The 24,688-nt window shown below is 43.6% G+C and overlaps 1 protein-coding gene across 1 annotated transcript in view; it reads right to left on the reverse strand.

Annotated features, from left to right (window-relative positions):
- The window catches only part of GALNT18 (polypeptide N-acetylgalactosaminyltransferase 18), a 440,243-nt gene that overhangs the window by 21,496 nt on the left and 394,059 nt on the right, over positions 1-24,688 (reverse strand). Inside the window, exon 9 of the mRNA XM_007956750.1 lies at positions 350-514. Within this exon, the coding sequence (XP_007954941.1) occupies positions 350-514 (165 nt within the window). The remainder of the gene's footprint in view (positions 1-349; positions 515-24,688) is intronic.

Here is a 24,688-nt window from a genome sequence, read left to right on the forward strand (position 1 = left end):
AATTTTGGTCAATGACATGAGACAAAGTATATGTGAACTGCTGTATGAAAAGTGAATTTACTCTGTAAATCTTCACCCAAATCCTAATAAAAAAAAAAAAGAAAAGAAAAAAAAAATGATAATGAAACAATTATAATAGTATTCTCCCTCAAAGCCTCCCTCGGGAGACAACAAGCTCACGTATATTAAATGCTGGCACAGAGTAGGTGCTCAGTAAATGCTGGGAATTGGCCTGGAGTCACAGCCTCTCCAGTGCTTTCTTCTCTTCCCTTCACCCTTCCCCAGTCCCTGCAACTGCTGTTCCAGTCTTCCTGTCCTGTTGCTGTTCCTGGGGCCCAGGGTCTCTTACCTGAGAGAACTGCCAGTGAAGCTTCATTCTCTTGGCTTTGGCATAGCTGCATTCGATGAGCCGTGGACGACTGTTGACATCTACCAGGCACCGGTTGTCATCGTCATCGACCGTGGGGCTCAGAATGCCTACGTGAATCTGCTGACTGCTTGTGTAGTACACATTCTGGGAGTCAAGGGAGGGAGAAAGAATGAGAAAAGGAGGTGAATACCAAGGCCAGAGGTGGAGCAGATGAGTGAGGATTCTCCCCAGGGGGCTGGCAAAGAGATCACAGTTAAGTAGACTCTGGATTCCTTACATTGTTTGTCTTTTGCAATCAACCAACATTATCAGGACATAAAATATCCTTACCACATGCAATGCACTCTGATCTATTCTATTCCATCCCATTTCATTCTGTTCTTTCATTGAAAAACAACATGGTCATAACCTTATAAATTGATTTCATGACTCACACTGCTTGAATCCATCTATTCATCGACTCACTGACCTCCTTCCTACCTCCACAAATATTTTATACCAAGACAATGTGCCAATGCAACAGATACAGAGCAAAAAGACCGAGACCATGCCTGCTGGAGCTTAGAGTCCTGAAGGATGAGAGATTGTAATATTTAATTTCCACTGGTACTAAGACTGTAGAGCAGGAGGTGGCAAACTTTTTCTTCAAGGGCCAGATGACAAATATTTTTGGCTTTGTGGGCCAGACACTTTCAGTCAACTCAACTCTGCCATTGTAGTACAAACACAGACAAATGACCATCTTCTAATAACACTTTTTTTAAAAAAAATAAAAACAGATAGTGGTCCTGTGGGCCATAGTTTGCTGACCCTGGTCTCTAGCCATGTGACCCTTGACCTTCAAAGTTTTCAATAACTGCACTCAACTCTGAGCAGTGATTCCCAATAATGGCTCTGAGTGGGAAGTTATGGGGTTCTCTGGGTCCTTTTCCCTATTTTTACTAAAGGAATGAACACAACTCCCTATGATTAGGCCACATGGGTAAACCAATATGCCACATTTTTCTTTAGGTAAGAGTTCAGGATGGTCTCTATTACTATTTTAATCTGTTTAAAAATTCTCATTGAAAAATATTTTTAATTAATTAAAGATGGTAAAATGACATATTTCTTGCTTTAGTAAAAGGAGGTGGTTGACAAGAACTTTTTAAGCATGGGTGCAGGGCATGAAAAGGGCTGTGATGGTGAGTAGGGCAGTGCAGGCAGGGGGGTGGGAAGTAAGGGTTAGTCCTTCATCAGTATATTCTTCCTGACCCTCAGAAGTTTCTCTAGGCATCCAGGGAGGGTGGAGGACCAGGCGGGGCCCTCCCCCATAGAATAGGTCTTAGGGGAATGTTGTATTATATATTCATTTACAACAATTAAAAAAATGCAAAACAAAAGAAAACCCTAACCAGTACTCCTCAAAACTGTCAAGTTCATCAAAACCAAGGAAAGTCTAAGAAACTGTCACACCCAAGAGGAATCTAAGGACACATGACAGTTAAATGTAATGTGGTATCTTGGATGGGATCTTGGGATAGGAAAAGGACATTAGAAAAATACTAGGGAAATGAACTTATTTAATAACAATGTATCAATATTGGTTCATTAGTTATAAAAAGTGTACCATGTTAATAATGCAAGAGTATATGTGAACTCTTTGTACTATCATTGCAATATTTCTATAAATTACAACTGTTCTGAAAAAAAAAAAAAAAACTTTTCTAAAAGAAAATAAGAACAAGAGCAGGGACTTAACCTAGTGTATTGGTCAAAGCCCCAATAGGAAACAGGTGAGTTACTCAAGTTAGGGAGGAGGGTATAATGAAGGCACAATTTTCAAAGGTATAAGTATGGTATAGGGGAACTGTGGTAGTTAAGGTTGTGTGTCAACTTGGCAGGGCCTGGTTGAGTGGCTGGGCAGCTGGTGGTAGTTACTCCCCATGATTAGACTGGCAATCAACTCCATGCTGGGATCTACCACAAGCACCTGAGTAGCTGCTTTAGGGATGTGGTCTGCTTCCTGTATATAAGAAACAGCTTTGGGAATGGTCTCTAGCTTATGGCACGCTCGAACCCTGCATGTAGCTGAGTCATTGTTCAGCAGCCTGCCATGCTCTGCCGATCTTAGGACTTTCGATAGACTTGAATCAATGGCCTGCTGTGTTGTTTAGTGGCATCTTGTGCCATTTTATTTGTTGACATTGGGCTTGTTAGCCAGTAGCTGCCTGAGTGAAGAAATGTCTCTAGCTTCAGGGGGCTTCCAAGTCAAGGAGGTTTCACATAGCTCCTAGAGCCTGGCACTTTGAACTTGGACTTAATACAGAGATGAGAAAGTCATGGTCTCCATCCCGGAGATGCCAATAGCCAACTTGGGAAGACCAATGTATCGGGGAATAATGACCCTAATCACACGTATATAAGAACTATCCCTACTTCTTCCATGTGCCTACTTTGATTCTTGCTACTTTAAAAATAGAAAACTCATCACCCTGAATATGCAGAAGCATGGAACCTCAGCCTGCTTCCAAGTCCTTGCTTCAAAACATGCACACCTGTTTATACCCTTGAGTTGAATACACCATAATGTCTCCTCAGGACAGAGTGTAGTTCTTGTTTACCTGTGTGTCAGTACCCAGATTTCCTGAGGCTCAGGGGTGTGGGGCTACAAAATAAGGAGAGTCAGGGACCCCAGTCATGCCCGCTCCTCTCTTTATTCCTTGTCATCTAGGTCTAACTCTCATCTCCAGGGCAGACTCCACAGACACAAGCGGCCACCCAGTAATAGCTGAAATCAGCTTTATCCACTTAGCGGCTCTGAAGTGCTTGAGGGAGATGCTCTGAGAGACATGTGAGTGCTTACTATCTGGTACAGCTGTCACCAGAGCTCTTCATTGCTCCAAAGTCTGGTAAAATCATAATAGGGACAGACAGTTGTTTGTTATTTAAAAAGCAAACAACAAAGTGAGTAACGTAACCATGAAGCCAGCAGATCACAGAGAAAGATTTGGCAAAGAGGATCCTCTCAAATTGTCACTTGGACATCTCAGAAGCCCAGCTCATAGAGGATTGAATCAATAAATGGCCTGAACACAAAAATGGGAAACAGTTTTGTACAAGATGCCCCAATTTTACCACCTGCAGGCCTGCAAGCACCAGCTATGCTTTCTGAGCTAAGAAGCCCTGCTGGGCACAGTCTGAATCATTGCACATATACGTCTCATTCGATTCATGCATTCACTTGGCAAAAGATACATTTAGTGTAGACAGCCTGTCAGACTTGAAGAGAGGCACTTGTTCATAATAGAGATAAACAAGAAGTGGTTCCTGTCTTCAAGGAGCTCTCTATTTAATGGAGAAAAAAGTCAGGTGAAAAAAGAAATCACTCATGAGATTGTACAACACAAAGAGTGAATTATAATATAAATTATAGATTTTAGCTAATATGATGTATCAATGTTTGTCATCAGTTGTAACAAATGTACCACAGGAATACAAGATGCTAATAATGAGAGAAACTGTGTGCAATGGTAGAGGACATACATAGGAACTTTCTTTGCACAATTTTTTGTAAACCTAAAATTGCTCTAAAAGAGAAAATTTATTTAAAAAAATAATACTCATTACACAATAGGGTAGTTTCACTTCTGTTTCTGACCTTTCAAGCCACAAGAAAATATCACCTCCACCACAAGAAAATATCACCTCCACCCCAACAATGAGAAAAATCTGAATAATGTACAAAATAATTTTCTGAGGGGTGGGGAGCTGGTGGTTAAGGCATTTGGCTGCTAGCCATAAAGGTCCATACTTTGAGATTATGAGCAGCTCTGCAGGAAAACCATGCGACAGTCTGCTTCCATAAAGGCTTACAGCCTTGGAAACCCTTTGGGGCAGTCCTACACTGTCATATAGGTTAGCTATGAGTGGCAGTCGACTAGGTGGCAGTGGGTTATTGGAACGACGCAATCTGCGCGCTGAGCAAATAATCTGAAGAGCTGGGCTCTATGAAGAAGTACATGGCATTAGGAGTGGACGAAGATTCATTAACAGCCTGTGATATGCAGATGACACAGGCTTGCTTACTCAAAACAAAGAGGGTTTGAAGCACTTACTGACAGATCAAAGACTATAGCCTTCAGTGTGGATTACACCTCAACATAAAGAAAACAAAAATTCTCACAAATGGGTCAATAAGCAGCATCATGATGAATGGAGAGAACAGTAGTTTTAAAGATTTCATTTTACTTGGATCCATAATCAATGGCCATGGAAGCAGCAGTCAAGAAATCAAATGACATATACCATTGGTCAAATCTGTTGCAAAGACCTTTTTAAAGTGTTAAAAAGCAAAGAGGTCACCTTGAGGACTAAGGTGTGTCTGACCCAAGCTGTGGTATTTTCAATCCCTCACATGCATGCGAAAGCCAGACAATGAATAAGGAAGACTGAAGAACTAGGAGCTCTGGTGGCATAGTGTCTAAGTCATCTTGACTGCTAACCAGAAGTCTGGTGGTTCAAACCCAACAGCCACTCCTTGGAAGGAAGATGGTGCAATCTACTATCCGTAGTGATACCACTTCGGAAACCCAAGGAGGGGTCGCTATGAGTTGGATCCTACTCAACGGCAGTGAGTTTTTTTTTTTTTTTGGTTTGAAGAAGAACTGATGCCTTTGAATGATGGTGATGGCAAAAAATATTGAACATACTAGGACTCCAAGAAGAACGAACAAATCTATCTTGGAAGAGGTACAACCAGTATGCTTTTTAGAAGCTAGGATGGCAAGACTTCATCTCACATACTTGGGACATATCATCAGGAGGGACCAGTCCCTGGAGAAGGACACCATACTTGGTAAGATAGAGGGTCAGCCAAAAAGAGGAAGACCCTTAAGGAGATAGATTGGCATAGTAGCTGCAACAATGGCCTCAAACATAGCAAAGACTGTGAGGATGGCATCGGACTGAGCAGTGTTTCATTCTGTTATGCATAGGATCACTGTGAGCTGCAACCAAACACACCTAACCGCAATAACAACATCAGAATGTCGAGGTCCCAAGGTAATCAGGTGAACTGAAGTCCAAAGGGTAATGACCTCTGCTAAGGAGAGATAGGACACATGAGCTTTTTCACCTTTGGCAAAGCATGAGAGGAAGAGGTGGTCACTATAAAGGCAGTGTAAAGAGAGCTGAAATTTTAATGAAGATGTAAAGGTTGAATGTGGACTAGTGTGGCTTTGGAATCCCTGGGAGCCCCAGACACAAGCGGAAGACTATAGCTACTTTCCAGCTCCTTTCCACAGGCCTCCACTGGGTGCTCATAAGAAAGACTGGGATCAGACAAGAGGGTCCCTCAGTGATGGGAGTGTGCAGAGCCTGCCTGTGTTTGAGAGTGGAGCAGGAGTACCTAGAGAAGCCCACCTATGTAATAGGCCCTCTGTGAGTAACAGGTGGTGATTAGCTGCCATTGGGATGATAGCATAAAATCTGTCTATTCCCCAGCCCCTTCTTTAATATAAAGTGGAGGATGTCTACCATTGGAGGAGGGGTGAAAAACCCTCCCAGACCATGGCCCTGCCCTGATATTAGGCAAATGGGGCTACTACTGGTGAGGCTCGGGAGCTCTGGTAGCATAGTGGCTAAAGCACTTGACTGCTAACCAGAAGGCTGACGGTTCAAACCCACCAGCCACTCCTCAGAAGGAAGGTTGGGCAATCCTACTTCCGTAGTGATACTGCCTCGGAAACCCAAGGAGGGGTCGCTATGAGTCGGGCCAACTCGACGGCAAACAACAACAACAACTGGTGAGGCTCAGAAAACTCACTACCCTACCACGCTGACACTAAGCAAAAGCTACTTGCCACTTGAGAGGAAGGTCAGAAAATCTACTCTTGCTTACTGATACAAGGCCCAGTTCAGATGCCACGGTGGTGGGGAGGGGCAGGGAACTGCCTAAGCACTAGACCCTGCCCTAGATAGGAGGCAGAAATTGTTTTGCCAGTGGGGGACAGGAAGGAATGCTGAGAAAGCCCACTCTGAGTCTCAGACACACAGGACCTGGCTGAGACTGAGGCTGAAGCAGAAGAACCAAAAAACATATCCCCTCTATGATCCTTACACTGAGTCACAGCAATTGAAGTTTATGAGGAAGAAGGGTTACGAGTGCAGAGACAGTACATGGTATGCAGACTATTAAAAGTTGAGGTTGGAGCAGGAACATGGAGACAAACTTTCCAGCAGTCCAGATTTCATGCTAAGCACAAGGTAGCTAAGTTTACCACTGGAGGAATTTGAAGGCTGAGGTACACTGAAAGTAACTATACCAAAACCAATCCAAACTCACTGCTGTCCAGTCAATTCCAACTCATAACCAGACGCTGGAGCACAAGGTGCTAGTGCTGCATGGAGCATTGGTGCTAGTATGACAGTAGATGCCTTAGTGTGACCAACCCAGGGTGTGCTGGGGGTTGGGACAGGCAGTGGAAAGCAATGAGATTAGAACAGAGAAAGGGTCAATCCATGAACAACCTTCCAGGCCATGTTTGAGCTTTGGACAAAGAACTTTGAAAACTTAAGGAAGAAGTGATTTAGAACAGCAGTTTTTTTTTGTTTTGACTCTTTATTTATCTATTTTTGTGTGTGGGGGCAAACGTCCTTTTATATTTATATTTATTTATATAAATATTTATTTTATGTTTATTTTTTTAAATCTTTGTGATTTGAGCGAAAGTTTACAGAGAAAATTCATTTTCCATACAGCAGTTCATACACATTTTGTTTTGTGTATTGACTCCAATTCCCCACGATGTAATAGCTCTCTTCTCACTTCCTTCCTCTTCCCTGTGTCCTTCTTTCCTATGCATTCCTGCTCCCTAAGCTATCTCCCTAGCATGGTAGTTTTAAACGAGGACAATGTTGCCCACCAAGTGATATTTGGCAATGTCTAGAGACATTTTTGGTTGTCATGACTGGTGGAGGAGGGGGAATACTATTGGCATCTAGTGGGTAGACATCAGGGATGCGTCTCAACATCTTACAATGCACAAGACAGCTTTCCCCCCAACCCCATGACAAAAGATTATCCAGCTCAAAGTATCAATAGTGTCACTGCTGAGAAACTCTGACTTAGGCTCTAACAAGGAAAGCTTGACTATTTTGAGTTTTCACTTTGCGCAAGACATGAAGTGAGTTACATGCATTCTCTCATGTAATCCTAATAACTCTATTAAGTAATTGCTATTATTCCCCCATCTTGTAGATGAGAAAACTGACTCATAGAAAAATTAACTAACTCATCCAAAGTCACACAACTGGTAAACAGTAGTTGAGATTTAAGCTGAGGCAGTTTGGCTCTAGAGGCAGAGTTGTGACCACTCACCTCACTTTCCTACCTCTCTAGGATCACTCCAGCTCCAGTAACTAGGCTGGAGGGGTAGAGGCGGAGGCAGGGGCACTGGCGTAGGAGTCTGGCACTGTAATCCTTTTGAGCAATGATGGAGGTCTGAACTAAGGGATTAGTGGAGGGGCAGAGGAAGTTTCACTAAAGGGACTATAAGAAGAAAAAAGGTACAAAGTACTGACACAGCATCATCCCTCCTTTAACTCCCGTCAAAGTCTGAGGGCCAACTGTTACCCTATCTGAGGATGTTCTACAGACCTCCAGGGCATAGTGCAACATCCCCGACCACTTAGCTCCTCCTCAGCTGCAAATGATTGATTCAGCTCTTTTCCCACTCAACTCCATGCAGCCACAGCAGGACCACAAACCAGACAGCAGGCATTCCATGCTTGCAAGAGAAAGAGAAAAATCACGGTGAGGTAAAAGAATAAACACATTTGTATATTGGCTCTCACACTTTCCATTTTCCTCTCTCATACGCTGGGGGCAGGAGTAAAAACTAATAGCTAAAGTAGACAGCCAGCCAGGCAGCCCACAGGCCCCTGCTTGCACACTCCTGTTCTCAGGGCCACAGAGCCAAGGCCAGACAAAGACTTGAGGGCGAGGGTCCCCCCTGCTCCCTCACCTCATCTCCGAGACAAGGGACCAAACTGCCAGAGGATCCTCAGCAGCCCTTTTTTCTCTGGCAGGCATGAGACCTGCCTTGCTCAGGGACTAATTTATGGGCTTCCACAGGATCTACCCCTCAAACATAGCAAACATCACTTCACTGACAGAAACTCTGCCACTGGAAGTTCCACCATCTCAGAGAGAGCAGAGGGGGAGGAAAACAAACATATTTTTGTACCCTTATATGCAAAGCCCTCTGCCAGATAATTTCCATACCAGTAGTCACCTTCTATTTCGAAGTATTAAGGAAATAAGGTACAATGGTTAAAAATAAACTTGTAAGGTACACAGGCAGGTAGTGGTTCCCTCCCTTCTCTGCCTAGAGGAAAGCTCCAAGGCAGGCTGAGTTCTTGGCAGTTCAGGGCCTGCTTCCCACTCCCTGAATTAAGCAGCCCTGATTGTTTTTCCCACTCCCAGGAGACTAGGCAGGATATCCCTTGGGAGGACCTCCCCTCCTCCTGAGCTGCTGCACCACGCCTCATCCAGACCCTGACCTTCAGATCAGACTGCTCAGCCAGCTGAGCCACAGAGGGGAGTCAAGGTCTGGGAGGATGGAGACCTGGTGGGTGCAGTTCCATGGCCCATCTCCCAGTCCAAGCAAAGCAGATTTTTTTTTTTTTTTTTGGCCTTTCATATAACATTTTGGCTTTTATATAACATTTTGTTTGAACAAATGTTACAAAGAAAAATAAAGTTTGTAAACCACTTTTCTAAAACAGAGGGAGGAAATTAAGGGGTAGTAAACCTTCATTAGCTTATACCAGCATTTACAAACATTTGGATAAGTGGCTTTAACCTTCTGCCCCCACCTTCCACCAGACTCCCTAGTCCTTTGCTTTCTTTGACATGGCCAATTTACATTTTTTCAATCATTCAGTTCCCTTCTTCCATCCAGACTACTATTCCTAAATCACTCCTAACTCTCTATGGACATTCTGGAGCCATCACCAACCTGAGCAGAAGCTGAGTAGAATCATGGGATGGGATAGGATAGCCAGAGAGAGAAGCAGGAAGTAACCCCTAAACAAATTAGGAACTGGCGGTAATATGGAGTTGGGTAAATTACTTAATAACGCTAATATTTTCAAAGCACAACTGAGGTTCCGGTTTTCTTCCAAACAATAAAACCCGTTGCCAGAGGCAATTCGGACTCATAGCAACTCCATGTGTGTCAGAGTAGAACTGTGCTCTGTAGAGTTTTTGGTGGTTGATATCTTGGAAGTATACCCACTCCTTATTTATTGACATGGTTAAGTTCCAAAGACCAGACTGTTAAGTGAAAATTGGTGTTATACAAAAATGGAGGGTGATCACATCACATCAGAAAATGGAGGATGACTACATCATTGCATAATTGCCAAATCACATCATTTCATAACCGCCAAATTTCATTACATGTAACTGCCAAATTTCATCATCATATAACTGCCAGATTACATCATTACCAAAAAAAGAAAAAAAAAAACAAACCTAAAACCAAACTCACTGCTGTCGAGTTGGATCCAACTCATTGGGACCCCTCCTTGGGTTTCTGAGGCGGTATCACTGCAGAAGTAGATTGCCCCATCTTCCTTCTGAGGAGTGGCTGGCTGGTAGGTTTGAACTGCCAGCCTTCTGGTTAGCAGTCAAATGCCTTAGGCACTATGCCACCAGAGCTCCTACATCATTACATAACTGCCAAATTATATTACCACGCCACTGAGATTCATGACCAGACAAGTTCACACATAACATTTACCATCACGTTTTACTAATGTCATGTATGTGAACTGTCAGCTAATGAGATAGTGAAGAGTAGGTGGCATCATCAGGCCTTTCTTCTGAGGACTTCTTTGCTGGGTAGACTAGCACCCCCACCTTTCAGTCAGCAGTTAACTTTTGCACCACCCAGGGACTCTCCAAACAATAGACACATGAATTCTGAGCAGCTGTATTTCCTTCATTATATGATGTTTCCATGGCAACACTGCTGACCTATTTTGTGGGTGCCTTGAGACATGAGGTACCTTAGAGACATGGAGAGACACTCTTGCTGAGTGAGGGGCAGTGGTAGTGATATTTGGCTGAAAACTTCCTTTCCCTAGAGAGTGGTCAGGAGGGTAGGAAGAGGAGAGCTCCTCTGTGGCACTCTTTATAAGAGGTTCTGGAACTCACCATAGAGGAGAAAACAACTGTATTTGCAGGGTGGACTCATGAGGAAAGTGATTGAGGTAATTTCTCAATCACTGTGTTCATTTCTCTGGATATTTGCAAGGGATCAGTATCTTGGATGACTGCTGTAGCCCAACAAGGAATTAAAAGCCCAGGTTTCAGAAGGGGTAGGAGACACAACAGGGAAGTGTGATACAGTCTAAGGTGTCAAAAGTCTAACGTAATTTGGGTGATTACAAAGTGTCAACATAAGGGGGTGATAAAGATCATTGAAGAGAGGGCCAAGCTGTGGGCTAGACCACTGTAATTTGGCAGGCTTCCTGGAAGAGAGGGTATGAGCTAGACTTGGAAGAGGAGGAAGATCTGAGAACAGTTGACATGAGGGTTGAGGAGGGAGAGAGAGAAAGAACTCAAAGGCAGCTCTGGTGGCAAAAATGGTCAAGCACTTAACTACTAACCAAACGGTTGGAGGTATGACTCCACCAGTGGTGTCTTAGAAGAAAGGCCTGGTGATCTACTTATGAAAGTTCAAAGTCATGGAAACCCTATGTAGCACAGTTCTACTCTGATACACATGGGGTTACCATGAGTCAGAATTTACTCAATGGCAACTGGCTAGAGGAATCAAAAATTCCTAAATGCAATCAAGCTAAGACAGTGGTTGCTGCCTTGGTTGCACATTAGAATTACCTGGGGGGCTTTAACAAGAGTCTAAATAACAAGGGATGGGATTAAGGCATGGGGATTGATTCCAGGTGATTGTAATGTGTGGTCAAGGTTGAAGACTAGTTTTGCTAAGGAGACTTAGAGAGCCTAGGGAAGAAATATGTGGGCAGCACCTACAACCTCCTGGGTTGTAAGCCTTCCCTCTCATTGTGGGCAGCAAGTAGAATCTCTAACTGCAGAGGCATTTGTTTTAAGATTCTAATGAGAGTAGCCATGAGGTTATGAAGCACTATTGCTTCAGTTTGTGGTCCCCCAAAACCATCACTTGGGATCTTGTTAGCAATGCCAATTTTTGAACCCCATCCCAGAATTACTGAATCATAAATTCTAAGGGTGGGTCCCAGTGATGCTTTAAAACCACTAAACCACCCACTGCCATTGAGTTGATTCTGACTCATAGAGACCCAACAGGACAGAGTAGAACTTCCCCAAATGGTTTCCAAGGCTGTAAATCTCTACAGAAGCAGACTATCTCATTTTTCTTCCACAGAGTGACTGGTAGGTTTGATTCATCAAACATTTTGGTTAGCAGCCAAATGCCTTAGCCACTATACCACCAGAGTTCCTTGAGAACCACTGGTGGAGGAGAAAGGTGTCCTGGTGGGATAGAGAGCATGAGCTCTTGAGTCAGCTAGACCTGAGTCTCCACTCCACATCTCCACCCCTCATTTCCTAGTGGTGACCTTAGGAAAGCCATTTCAGCCATTCTGGGCCTCAGGTAGAGACCAGTAAAATGCAGTTGCTGTACCCATTAAACTGTTGATAGTATCTAGTCTGTCCCCAGGGCAAGGGCAAGGCAGGTAGTGACCCAGTCTCCATAGGAAGGCAAGAAAACCTAGAGGGAGGGGCTGCTGGTTAAGGTCCACTGCTCCTAACCTGAGTCCAACTGGTCAGGAGGCCTTTGGGGAAGGCAGTGTGGAAACAGCAAGCAGAGTGCCAGGCACATGGGTGGAAGGGGACTGGGCTTCGCTTTATTAAATTTCAATTAACAGGGTGGTGATTATGATGCCTCTAATGTGTACAAGACATGGGCTCTTTGTCCACTTTACTTAAGAAGGAGCTGCAGGCCTCTCTGCAGTCAGGGTGGGATGATGTAAGGGTTTGGTTATTGGTTATTAACCCCTCGACACAGAGGTTAGTTACAAGCTGAAGGCCACGGTGTGCTGACGATAAATCAGGAACGAAGGGCAGTCATTTCCAAAATGCTCTTACATTCACCTGCCACAGAACTAGGTGCATATAAAGGTAATGGAAAACATTTATAAATACTGTCATAACTGTGAAGAGCATAAATGTGTAAAGCAAGGCCCCTTGGCTCAGGGCTCCCCCTGGTGAACCTGTTTCCCTGGTGGAGGGAACCAGGTCAGGCTAAGCACGTGAGCATCCAGCTTCAGGGAGAGACACACAGGCGTCAGCTCTGTTTCTACCCCCATCTATGGAGTGTTTTGCAGCCTAGCTAGCCCAATCAGCAGTCCCAACACTTTACCTTGCTCTATCCTCTTTCTGAATCATTCTGAGCTCCTGATGTCTCTCAGGGCTCTGTACCACACTGCCCCGTGTTTCTCTTACGAGTCCCTGTGTCTATGTCAGAGAGACAGCAGGGTAACAGGGGTCTCCCCGGGTTGGCTGCCTTGAAACCAAGGGTTGAGCAGTAGTCAATTACCAATGAGAGACCAGAAACAAGCCAGAGAGGAAACCTGAAGGATACTAGAGATAATGAGAATTGAGTTGCCTTTTTGTAACAGCATCTTGCCTCAGCCTGGTCATGTTACACAGGCTGGCCAATCAGGGTATATACCACTTTCTCTCTGTCACTGGACCAGCGATGTCCCAAATGGAGGTTGATCCTTTAGCTTCATAAAAAGGGAGATGAGACAGAGCTGAAACTGAACCATGATGGCCAAGCAGTATGATAAGAAATAATTATTTCTTCTTGTAAGCCACTGAGATTTTGGGCTCGTTAGCATAAGCTGACTGATAAATCAATACTAGATGAAGGGGGCTGCCAAACCCTAAAATACAGGACATTGACTTTGAGGTCAAGAAGTGGCTGGGAGGAAACCATCATGAGGGGCTGGAAAGATGGTGACTTCTTTCATGTAGTGGTGAAGCAGTTGGCAAAGCTGTTGCTTACAATTATCTAGTAGGCTGATAATACGGCAAAAGAGTTCATGCTTCTGTTAGATAGGTAGAGACAAGTATTGATTCGGGTGAAGAGAAAGGCAATGTACCAAATGTGAGTGGTCAACATGGTGACATTGAGGAAGAGGAAGACACCGAGTGTATGGGAGGTACAGACAACAAAGGTGAATCCTTTTGCACGTGCAGCACTATGTTGTCAGTGAAGGCAAACATTGATATACAGATGGATAGATGGGTGCTCTGGTTGAACTATTAGGGTATGTCTATGCAGCGGGGAGGAGCTCTGGTAGCATAGTGCCTAAGGCATTTGACTGCTAACCAGTCAGGTTCAAACCCACCAGCCACTCTTCGGAAGGAAGGTTGGGCAATCTACTTCTGTAGAGATATTGCCTTGGAAACCCAAGGAGGGGTCGTTATGAGTCAGGGCCGACTTGATGGCACATAACAAGAACAATAACAATGCAGGGGGGAGTGTGCCCAAGACCATGTATAGGATTGGCAGACATTGTTTCTACAAGTGTATTTGTATATTCTGTAAGAATTCCCAGGTGTTGTATAGTAGAGCTGACAAGGGGCAAGGTTGTAGTCACTGCTTGGTCACAGCCAGCTACCCAGAGGGACTGAGTAGTTGAACCTGTGGGCTTGGGACCATAGTAGCAGGCGACATCAAGCTCAATTGGCATGACATACTATACAAAACATTGTTCCACCTCCTACTTTGGCGAGTAGTGACTGGGATCTTAAAAGCTAGCAAGCTGCCATCTAGATGCAACGATGGGTCTCTCCTCATCAAGAGCAAAGAAGAAAGAAGAAAACAAAAATTAATGGAAACAATCAGTCCTAGCAACTGGTACACCATCCGATCTGCAACCTATACAACTATGAGACCAGAAGAACTAGATGGTGCCCGGCTACCACTGTCATCCACTTAGAAGGGATGTAGGAGATCCTGGATAGAGAGGGAGAACAATGTGGAACAAAACTCAAAATCATTTGGAGGGAAAAAAAAAAAGAAAGTGGGGACCAGGTTTGCTGGTCCAATAGAGCCTGGTGGAACCACTGAGACTATAGCCCCTAGCTGCCCTTCAGGTCTGGAATTGAACCCACACCTGTGGTTTCCAGCCAAACAAAGTACAGGCATGTGAGTTAAACATTTACCTCAAGTAGACACACGCCCTGGAGAGAACAATCATGGGAGAAGGAAGGGCTGCTTATGTACAGGGAGACAGCTCAGGGGGCAGGAGAGTATGGAGGGATGGACACTGGGAAGAGGTTAGGGAGAGGAAGTGGGAGGGGAGCTGTTGCATTGTGGTAAACTGTGGCAATGACATGAGACAAAGTATATGTGAACTGCTGTATGGAAAGTGAATTTGCTCTGTAAATCTTCACCCAAATCACAATAAATAAATTAAAAAAGAATTCCCAGGGGTATAGTAGAGCTGACAAGGGACAAGGTTGTAGTCACTTCTTGGTCACAGCCAGATACCCAGAGGGACCAAGTAGTTGAACCTGTGGACTCAGGACCATGGTCGCAGGGGAAATCAAGCTCAATTGGCATAATATATTACACAAAACATTGTTCCACCTCCTACTTTGGTGAGTAGAGACTGGGATCTTAAAAGCTTGCAAGCTACCATCGAGATGCAATGATGGGTCTCTTCTCATCCAGAGCAAAGAAGAATGAAGAAAACTAAAGATTGATGGAAACAATTAGTCGCAGTGACTGGTACCATGCGATCCACAGCCTATACGACTATGAGACCAGAAGAACTAGATGGTACCCGGTTACCACTGTCAACCACTCAGAGAGGGATCTATGTAGGAGATCCTGGATAGAGAGAGAGAACAATGTGGAACAAAACTCAAAATCATTTTGGGGGATAAAAAAAGGGGACCAGGTTTGCTGGTCTGATAGAGCCTGGTGGAACCTCTGAGACTATGGCCCCTAGCTGCCCTGCAGGTCTGGAATTGAACCCATTCCTGTGGCTTCCAGCCAAACAAAAGACAGGCATATGAGCTGAACATTTATATTAGGTAGATACACTCCTTGGAGAGATCAATCATGGGAGAACAGAAAGGCTGTGTATGCACAGTGAGACAGCTCGGAGGGGGGCAGGAATGCATGGAGGGAAGGATACAGAGATTAGGTAACTATGGGGAGGAAGTGGGAGGGGAGCTGTTGCATTGTGGTAAATTGTAGTCAATGTCATGAGACAAAGTGTATGGGAGCTGCTGTATGGAAAGTGAATTTGCTCTGTAAACTTTCACCGAAATCACAATAATTTTTTTTTAAAAGAGCTTGTGCTTTAATTCCTTTGTTATTATCAGCTGCTTTTGACAAGGTACTCAAAAAAAAAAAAAAAAGTCAGAAAAGAATTGGACATATAGCATGAGTGAGAAATGTTTGTCACTCTAAGTCACTGAGATTTTGAGGTCATTTTTTACTGGAGCATAATGAAGCCTGAACTGACTGGCACACTATTTTGCTATACTCCCTGACCAGATAATCAGACCAAAAAAGAACACAAAATGAGATATATGGTCTTAAGAAAAAGTAAACGGGACTTTGAAAATATATACCAAGGGGACTTGATCTAATGGTGGGGGTGGGGATGGAGTTGATTCAAGAGATACTGACTCTGGATCCAAACTAACCAGTTGCTGTCAAGTTGATTCTGACTCGTGGTGACCCCATGTGCATCATAGGAGAACTGGTCCCAAAGGGTCTTCAATGGCTGAGTGTTTGGAAGTAGATCTCCAGGCCTTTCTTCCAAGGCACCTCTGGCTGGACTTCAACTTCTAACCTTTTGGTTAGCAGCCAAGGGATTTGTACCACCCAGGGACTCCAGATCCAGACTGCCTAGGTTAAAATCCAAGTGTTTATTAGCTGTGTGACTTGACACAATTCAGCCATTCATGTTAGTAATTTAACTCACCTGTAAAAACAGGAGATAGCATTGACACCAACCTCACAGGGCTTTGGGGAAATTAAATAGAATAGAATGGTTAATAGGAGCTCTGGTAGCATAGTGCCTAAGGCATTTGATTGCTAACCAGAAGGCCAGTGGTTCAAAACCACCAGCCACTCCTCGGAAGGAAGGGTGGGAAGCAGTTCCGTAGTGATACTGCCTCGGAAACCCAAGGAGGGGTTGCTATGAGTCAGGTCTGACTTGATGGCACATAACAACAACAACAACAGGAATGGTTAATGCTCAGTAAGTGTTAGCTGTCTGGCACGCAGTATTTAGCAGCAGGGCAAATCCAAGCTAAGAATAAGTTTTACCACCAGGGCTCCCTCTATTCCAGGAAGGTAATATGGTAAGTCCCTGGGTTACCAACATCTGACTTAGGGGCAGCAGAGCTCATACTTGCCCTTTAATGTTATGTAAATTTGCCCTCACTTCGAAACCACTGAACCAACCTCTACTTCCAACAAATTCTTCATCACAATCACCTTCACAGCCTTTGAGTGTTTTCTTGCACTAAAACCAAAACCAAACCAAAGTCACTGCCATCGAGTGGATTCCAACACATAACAACCCCCATTGGATTTCCAAGGCTATAAATCTTTAAGGAAGCAGGTCACCTCATCTTTGGCAGAGCAACTGGTGGGTTTGAACGCCTGACCTTTTGGTTAGCAGGCCAATCTTTTAACTACCAGTGTTCCCTTTCTTGAACTAAAGGCTAAGTAAGAACTGTACGCACCTGCTCCGATCCAGCTACAAATTTGACTTAAAGACACACTTAGGAATGGATCTCCTTGGAAACCTGGGGACTGCCTGACTAATACCACACTGGCCACTTTCCACTAGATTCCAAATTCCTTGAGGGCAGGAACCATGTTTGTCTTGCTCAACATTATATCCCATTACATAACCTACTGCTTGACCCATAGCATATAGTCAAGACATATTAGTTGGTTAAATGAATATGTGAATAAATGATTCAAGGAACACCTGAACTTCAGCTAAGAAATTTATCCAGGCTTACTCCATGGTGCCTTCTTCAAATTCCTCACATCAAGACACTTCCATTTTCTCTCTGCCCAGTTTTGGAGCAGTACTTTGATCCTACTCTCCATAGAGCCCTGTGGATTAATGTCTTTGCTAGAACAAGGTTCTCTTTCTAGGACAAGATTCTCCATATTTGCCCCAGGACACAGTCTGTGGCAGGCCTAATATTTACCTAATCCTCATCAGAAGTGATGAGGCTCAATCCCTTGCTGGTACACCATAACGGTTAGCCTACAGTGAATTAAGAAGAGCTTAGAAAGCTACCAGCCAGTGTCGGATAACCCAATACGCAAGGTAGGCATGGCTTCCTTGTGCTTATATACTTATCTGTAGTAAACAGTTTCTTGCTTGGGTATGTTTTAAGCCACTACATTTTGGGGTAATTCTCTATGTAGCAAAAACTTAACTTATACAGGTACTTTATTTTCACAGGTATGTTTATAAAGTATATAGTTCAGAGTCTAGGTGTTCAGCAAATGGCTTTTCCTTTTTTCCCCTGGTTGAAGGAAATAAAATAAATAATTATAATAACAATAGTTCCCATTTAATATGCTGCTATTTTATATAAGGATGCTAAGTGCTTTACAGGGTCCTGGCAGCACAGTGGTTAAAGTGTTCAGCTGTTAAGTGAAAAGATGGCGGTGAGTAAGATGTGGCAGTCTGCCTCTGTAAAGGTATCTAGCCTTGGGAAGCCTACTGGACAGTTCTACTCTGTCCTATAGGGTCGCTATGAATTGGAATGTACTCAATGGAAGTGGGTTTGGTTTTTGAGTTTTTGGAAGCGCTTTATTACATCAATATTATTATTTGATCCTTGAAATAACCCTGGGTAAGTAGGATATTACCATTTTCACCTTTAGGTTAGAAAGAGAATTAAATAGAGATAAATTAATGGATAGCAAGTGGCAGAGCTGGGATCTGAATTCAGGTCATCTGGTCTCAAAGCCCATCTCTTAATCACTAAAATACTTTTAAAATTTTTGTTGTGATTTGGGTGAAAGTTTACAGAGCAAATTCACTTTCCATACAGCAGCTCACATATACTTTGTCTCATGACATTGACTACAATTTCCCACAATGCAACAGCTCCCTTCCCACTTCCTGCCCATAGCTACCTCTTCCCTGTGTCCTTCCCTCCCATGCACTTCTGTCCCCTGAGCTGTCTCTGTCAATACACAGCTTGTCTATTCCCCCATGATTGATTTACCTAATGTAAATAAATGTTCAGCTCATATACCTGTCTTTTATTTGGCTGGAAGCCATAGGAATGGGTTCAATTCCAGACCTGAAGGGCAGCTAGAGGCCATAATCTCAGGGGTTCCATCAGGCTCTATCAGACAAGCAAACTTGGTCCTTTTTCTTTTTTTTTTTTTATGATGTTGAGTTTTGTTCCACATTGTTCTCCCACTCTATCCAGGATCTCTTACATAGATCTCCCTCCGAGTGGTTGACAGTGGTAGCCAGGAACCATCTAGTTCTCGTCTCATAGTTGTATAAGCTGAGGATCACATAGTGTACCAGTAGCTTGGACTAATTGTTTTCATGCATCTTTGGTTTTCTTTATTCTTCTTTGCTCTGGATGAAGAGAGACTCATTGTTGCATCTAGATGGCTGCTTGCAAGTTCTAAAATACTCTTAATAAAGAATTCCAATTCCACCCTTTTCCATTATGGCCTCATTCCTAAAGTGTTTTTGCTCTACTTTTGCTCACAAAAATCTGACTCTTCCTTTAAGGCTCAGGTGCTGCTCTTCCTCAAGGAAGTCTTCCCAGACTTCCTTCTATAGGTCCCAGTGACTCACTCATCTTTTCTCCTTGGCAGATGGGCCTGTGATTCCTTCCTTTGGCAGAGTGGAGGCTCCATAAAGACCCTGTGCCCCTGGCCTGAATGCTGGGTGAGCTATTGGAGTGGATGTGATGGAGATAGACAACCTCAGTTGTCATGAGGTCAGAGAGAGCTGGCACATTTGGTAGTTGGGGTTTTTGTCCTGAGCACAAAAGCTGGGACCAAGAGTGAGCAGAGTGGCTGCAGTATAAAGAGATGTGGTTTCCCAATCTGATTCTGTTATCCTTTTCCTCCCATCCTCCCAGCTTCCACAGGGCATCCTGAGGGTTTTCCATGGGCACAGGGTATTCCTTAGAGGAGATTGCAATGGAAGCAGCATCATTAAGATTCCCTGGTAGGAAATCTGCAATATGTTCTTCGCCGTATATCAAACATATATTTCCTGACCTATCAAGGACAGCCTCATCATGTAAATGACAGTATGAAGAAAAGCATATAGCACAGATTTTCCAGATGTCAGACTCAAATATCACATATTTTGTGATTATTTTCATGACAATGTGCTGCTTTCAATAAAAGTAAAATTATTAAGTATGTAACTACATAAGATTTAATTTTTGTTATCATTACAGGGCTTTCTCATCCTTTCTCTACCCCTGATATGGTCTATGCTTCTTTCCTCAGTTGATCTTCTCTTGTTTGCCCTCCTTCCTAAACTTTTGCCTTCAGTCTTCTTCAACCACTTATCAAACTCTCAGGATCTTTCAGTGATAGTCTTTTTTTTTTTTTTTTATTGTGATTTGGGTGGAAGTTTACAGAGCAAACTCACTTTCCATACAGCAATTCACACACACGTTGTCTCATGACATTGACTACAATTTACCCCAATGCAACAGCTCCCCTCCCACTTCCTCCTAACAGTTACCTCTTCCCTGTGTCCATCCCTCCATGCACTCCTGTCCCCTGAATTGTTTCCCTGTGCATAAACAGCCCTTCTTTCTCCCATGATTGTTCTCTCCAAGGAGTGTATCTACCTCAGGTACATGTTCAACTCTTATGCCTTTCTTTTGTTTGGCTAGAAGCCATAGGTGTGGGTTCAATTCCAGACCTGGAGGGCAGCTAGGGACCATAGTCTCAGTGGTTCCACCAGGCTTTATCAGACCAGCAAACCTGGTCCCTTTTTTTCTTTCCCAAATGATTTTGGGTTTTGTTCCACATTGTTTTCTCTCTCTATCCAGGATCTTCTACAAAGATCCCCCTCTGAGTGGTTGACAAGGGTAGCTGGGCACCATCTAGTTCTTCTGGTCTCATAGTCATATAGCCTGTGGATCTCATGGTGTACCAGTCACTAGGACTAATTCTTTCCATGAATCTTTTGTTATCTTCATTCTTCTTTGCTCTGGATTAGGAGAGACCCATCATTGCATCTAGGTGGTAGCTTGCAAGCTTTTAAGATCCCAGTCTCTACTTACCAAAGTAGGAGGTGGAACAATGTTATGCCAATTGAGCTTGATGACCCCTGTGACTATGGTCCTGAGCCCACAGGTTCAACTACTCGGTCCCTCTGGGTATCTGGCTGTGACCAAGAAGTGACTACAACCTTGTCCCTTGTCAGTTCTACTATACCCCTGGGAGTTCTTACAGAACATACAAATAAACTTGTAGAACCATTGTCTGCTAACCCTATACATGGTTTTGGGTACACTACCTGCTGCACAGACATACCTAATAGTTCAGCCTGTCCACCCATCTATCCACCCATATACCCGTGTTTACCTTCACTGACAACACACTACTGTATGTGCAAAAGAGTTCATCTTTTTTGTCTGCACCTGCCATGTACCTCTCTATGTCTTCCTCTTCCTCAATGTCATCATGTTGATCAGTGATAGTCTTTTTAAACCCACCTAAAAGGAACTTTCCTGTCCCCACCAAACATAGCTCTCCCTGGAGGATACTGCTACTCTTCTTCTTTTTTTTAATCTGCTGGTTTTCCCATCAGGAACATGAGGTGGAATGGTCTCACTCCTCTCTCCATAATGCTTCTTCTGCATCTTGGCTTCTCTATCCTAGTGTAAACACATCTCCTGAAAGATCATAAGATCAGATGCTACCACCCTCTGCCCATTTTGTCCTTCTTACTCAAGAACTTCCACGTAGTCCTACATATTCATCAAGATCTTTGGCATCAGGCTCATAGCTTCCTTTATATCCCAACTAGGCAACACTCCAGGGTCTCAGGGTCTTAATTCCAGGGATGGCCATATGTACTCCACTTTAGCTACCACATCTATATATAGATCTTATTTTCAAAAATTTTTTACCTCAAAAATCTTATCCTGCATTTCTGCACTTTCACCCCAACCGCCTATTAATCTTGATTGATCACTCTTTTACTACCCAAATGCCAGTTCATCAACCTTCAGAACTATGACCTTATCTTTCCTCTCATACTTTCAACTCCCTCCTGGCCTCTCCACATCCTTAAATTCCTTCAACCACTCCTTTGCCAGCACTTTCCATTCCTTCACATCCTTATTTCTGACTTTTGCAACCTGCAGTCTTTGTCTCAGTATCCTCAGTCACCTTCTCCATAACTCTTCCCTGGCTCTGAGCACTGCCAAAGAAAAATCATGGAACTGGGCAAATTAGACACACCACAAATTTGTGGTACTCAATGTCAACCAAGCCCTTCAACACTGACTAGCATTCCTTCTTTGGGGCCTGGTCAGCATCCAAGCCACTTCCCCTCAGTAGTGTGCCTAAATCTTCTCAACTCTTCTTCCAAAGTAGATATCCCTATGTTCCACTTGCAAAAGATAGTCTATAAATTTTTTCCTCTGTAACCTCCCTTTATCCCAGCCTCAGAGGAAGAAGTTCCTCTCCTGCAGTCTAAGTTCCTCTCCTGAGGTCCTGAGCCTTGGACCTCAACCTTTCCTGCCCTTGCCTCCCCCTTTCCTAGGAATATGCTTCATTAATTACTCTCTCTCTCCCCATGTATCAAAATTTCTCTACTGACATCTTCTCCTCAAACTCAAATCATGCACCTTGATTGCTTTCCCTAAAAATCAAATCAAAATACGCACTTCCTTTCAAATCCATACCTCCTTCTAATAGCTAGAGCCTTCCTCTCCATCTCTTCACAGCCTCCACTACTTCACCCACTCCTTGGCAGGGCTTTCTTGCTTCCATGACTTTTCGTGTATCATGGAAGATGAAATGCTCCTTTGATATCAACTGTCCTCAGGTTCCTTACCACCACAGAAACCCTCAGAGGCAATGAGAAGGTAAAACATTGACTCAGTCCATTTTGTGACCATCTGTTAAAAGGCTTTAGTTAGTTTTCCATTGATTTTGACATTCCTTTCTTCCACACAAGGAGCTCTGGTGGTATAGTGGTTAAAACATTTGGTTGCTAACCAAAAGATTGGAGGTTCAAACCCACCAGCTATTCCATGGGAGAAAGATGAGGCAGGCAGTCGGCCTCCATAAAGATTTACAGCCTTGGGAACCATATGGGCCAGTTTTACTCTGTCCTATAGAGTCACTAAGTGGGAATCAAGTCATTGGCAGTGGGTATTGTTTGTTTTATTTTGTTTCAACACACATTTGTTTAGACCTACAATGCCTGGGCAAATAAAATTGGGCAACTTTTGAGCAGCTCAGTATATGCCAAAGATGCCAAGATCCTGTGGAAATATGAATCTATTCTGTAGCCTGATTCTATAAGAACTAAGACCAACTAGTCCTTTTTCCTGCAGGAAAAAAAAGGTATGGAATTTTAAGCGTGTCCTTCACCTAAGTCAACCTCCACTCCCACACATGTTCCTGCATTTAATAGTGTATTTTTTGAGCAAGAAAAAAATAAAGATGTTATGGTGATTGATTTAGAAGGCTCACTTCTGCTCAAATTCCTAGTATATTAACACAATATTAACCTCAAGGATTCCACTAACGCTCTACCCTGGCAGGACTGCCATGCAGCAATGAACTGATTTTAGAAAAAGCTTCCAAGACAAAAGGCAATGTGGTGACAATAGAATTAGTTGGAAAAATTAAATATAAGAATCCATTTATGCCTGTGATGTATTCTGAACACATCTCCTTAGAAATTCTCTTAAAATAGGCAAGCATGTTCTTTAGCTGTTCAATGTCACCAGTTATTCTGAAACCCCAGAGCCTGTTTATTTATACTCCTTTCTGAGGTTCTCAACTAGGGGTAGTGCCACCTCCTCCAGGGGACTTTGGAGATGCACGGGGATGTTTGGTCCCATATGGACACTACTAGTGATCAGGGTCTAGGGAAGCTAAACATCCTGCATTCAGTAGAACAGTCGCGTACAATGAAGAACTATCCCACCCAGAATGACCTATGCAACAGCAGCAAGGAGAAGTAAATGGTGCAGCCCACTTCTTCTGGGCCTGCACTTTGTACAAGGTGCATCAGAGCAATCATATGAACTACTCCACTTCCTGCTCCAAATGGAATTCCATACTGGATGAAAGAGGAAGTACCTTTGGAGAGGACACTGTCCCTGTGCCATCCAAGAACGGTTTCTCCCTTGAGATGAAATGCTTACAACGTACTCGGTCAATGGCTCACTAATCTTATTCTGGGATCTCCTGGATACAGTTATGCGAGGCCATTTTGTGTGAGAAAATGACCCACAAAAAGCTCAAGGAGGAATTGTTAGTGAACATTGCCCTGCCAATAGAAAAACCTTGGGGAGTTTATGTTTGTATAAGATGTCTTTTCCCTTTTCTAGGGGTTGAATCAAATGGAAAGGCAAGACAGCTCTTCTGTGCCAGCAACAGTTAGTGGTAGGAGAGGCTTTGATGGAAGAAGTGTCCCCCACTCCTGCCCAACCTGTAACTATAGCAACTGGTCCATCATCATGGCAGATGACCAAGGTCTTGCTCCCATCCCAGCGAGGGAGGGTACAGCTCTCAAACTCCCATTTCCAGATCACCATGAAGAGATACTTGGTCTGAAAAAATCTATACATAGATTCTTTCAGATCATATATTGACTAATAATATTATTGTTGTTGCTAACCTGCCATTGAAGCTGTCCCCCAACTCATGGCAACTCCATGCACAATAGAATGAAATGCTTCTAAGTCCTATGCCAACCCCATGACCAGACTGGACTGCTGCGATCCACAGGGCCAGAAGTTTCTTCCAAGATGTCTCTGGGTAGACTTGAACCTCCAACCTTTCAGTTAGCAGTGGAGCACGTAAACCATCTGTACCAAGCAGGGACTTCTAAAGTAAACTGGGGAGGTAGGACTGGATGATAGCGCTGAGCTTGGGTTCAAAGCCTAGTTCCACCCCTGGGTGACTGTGTGACCTTACATAAATTAGGTAACTTCCTTGGGCCTCAATCCCTGCCCTGTAAAAAGGGGATAGTAACAATGCCAATTTCAAAGGGTTTGATGAGAGTATTAAATGA

The sequence above is a fragment of the Orycteropus afer genome, unplaced genomic scaffold, assembly GCF_000298275.1.
Source record: "Orycteropus afer afer isolate SDZICR_OR568_19922 unplaced genomic scaffold, OryAfe1.0 scaffold00014, whole genome shotgun sequence".
Taxonomy (NCBI): Eukaryota; Metazoa; Chordata; class Mammalia; order Tubulidentata; family Orycteropodidae; genus Orycteropus; species Orycteropus afer.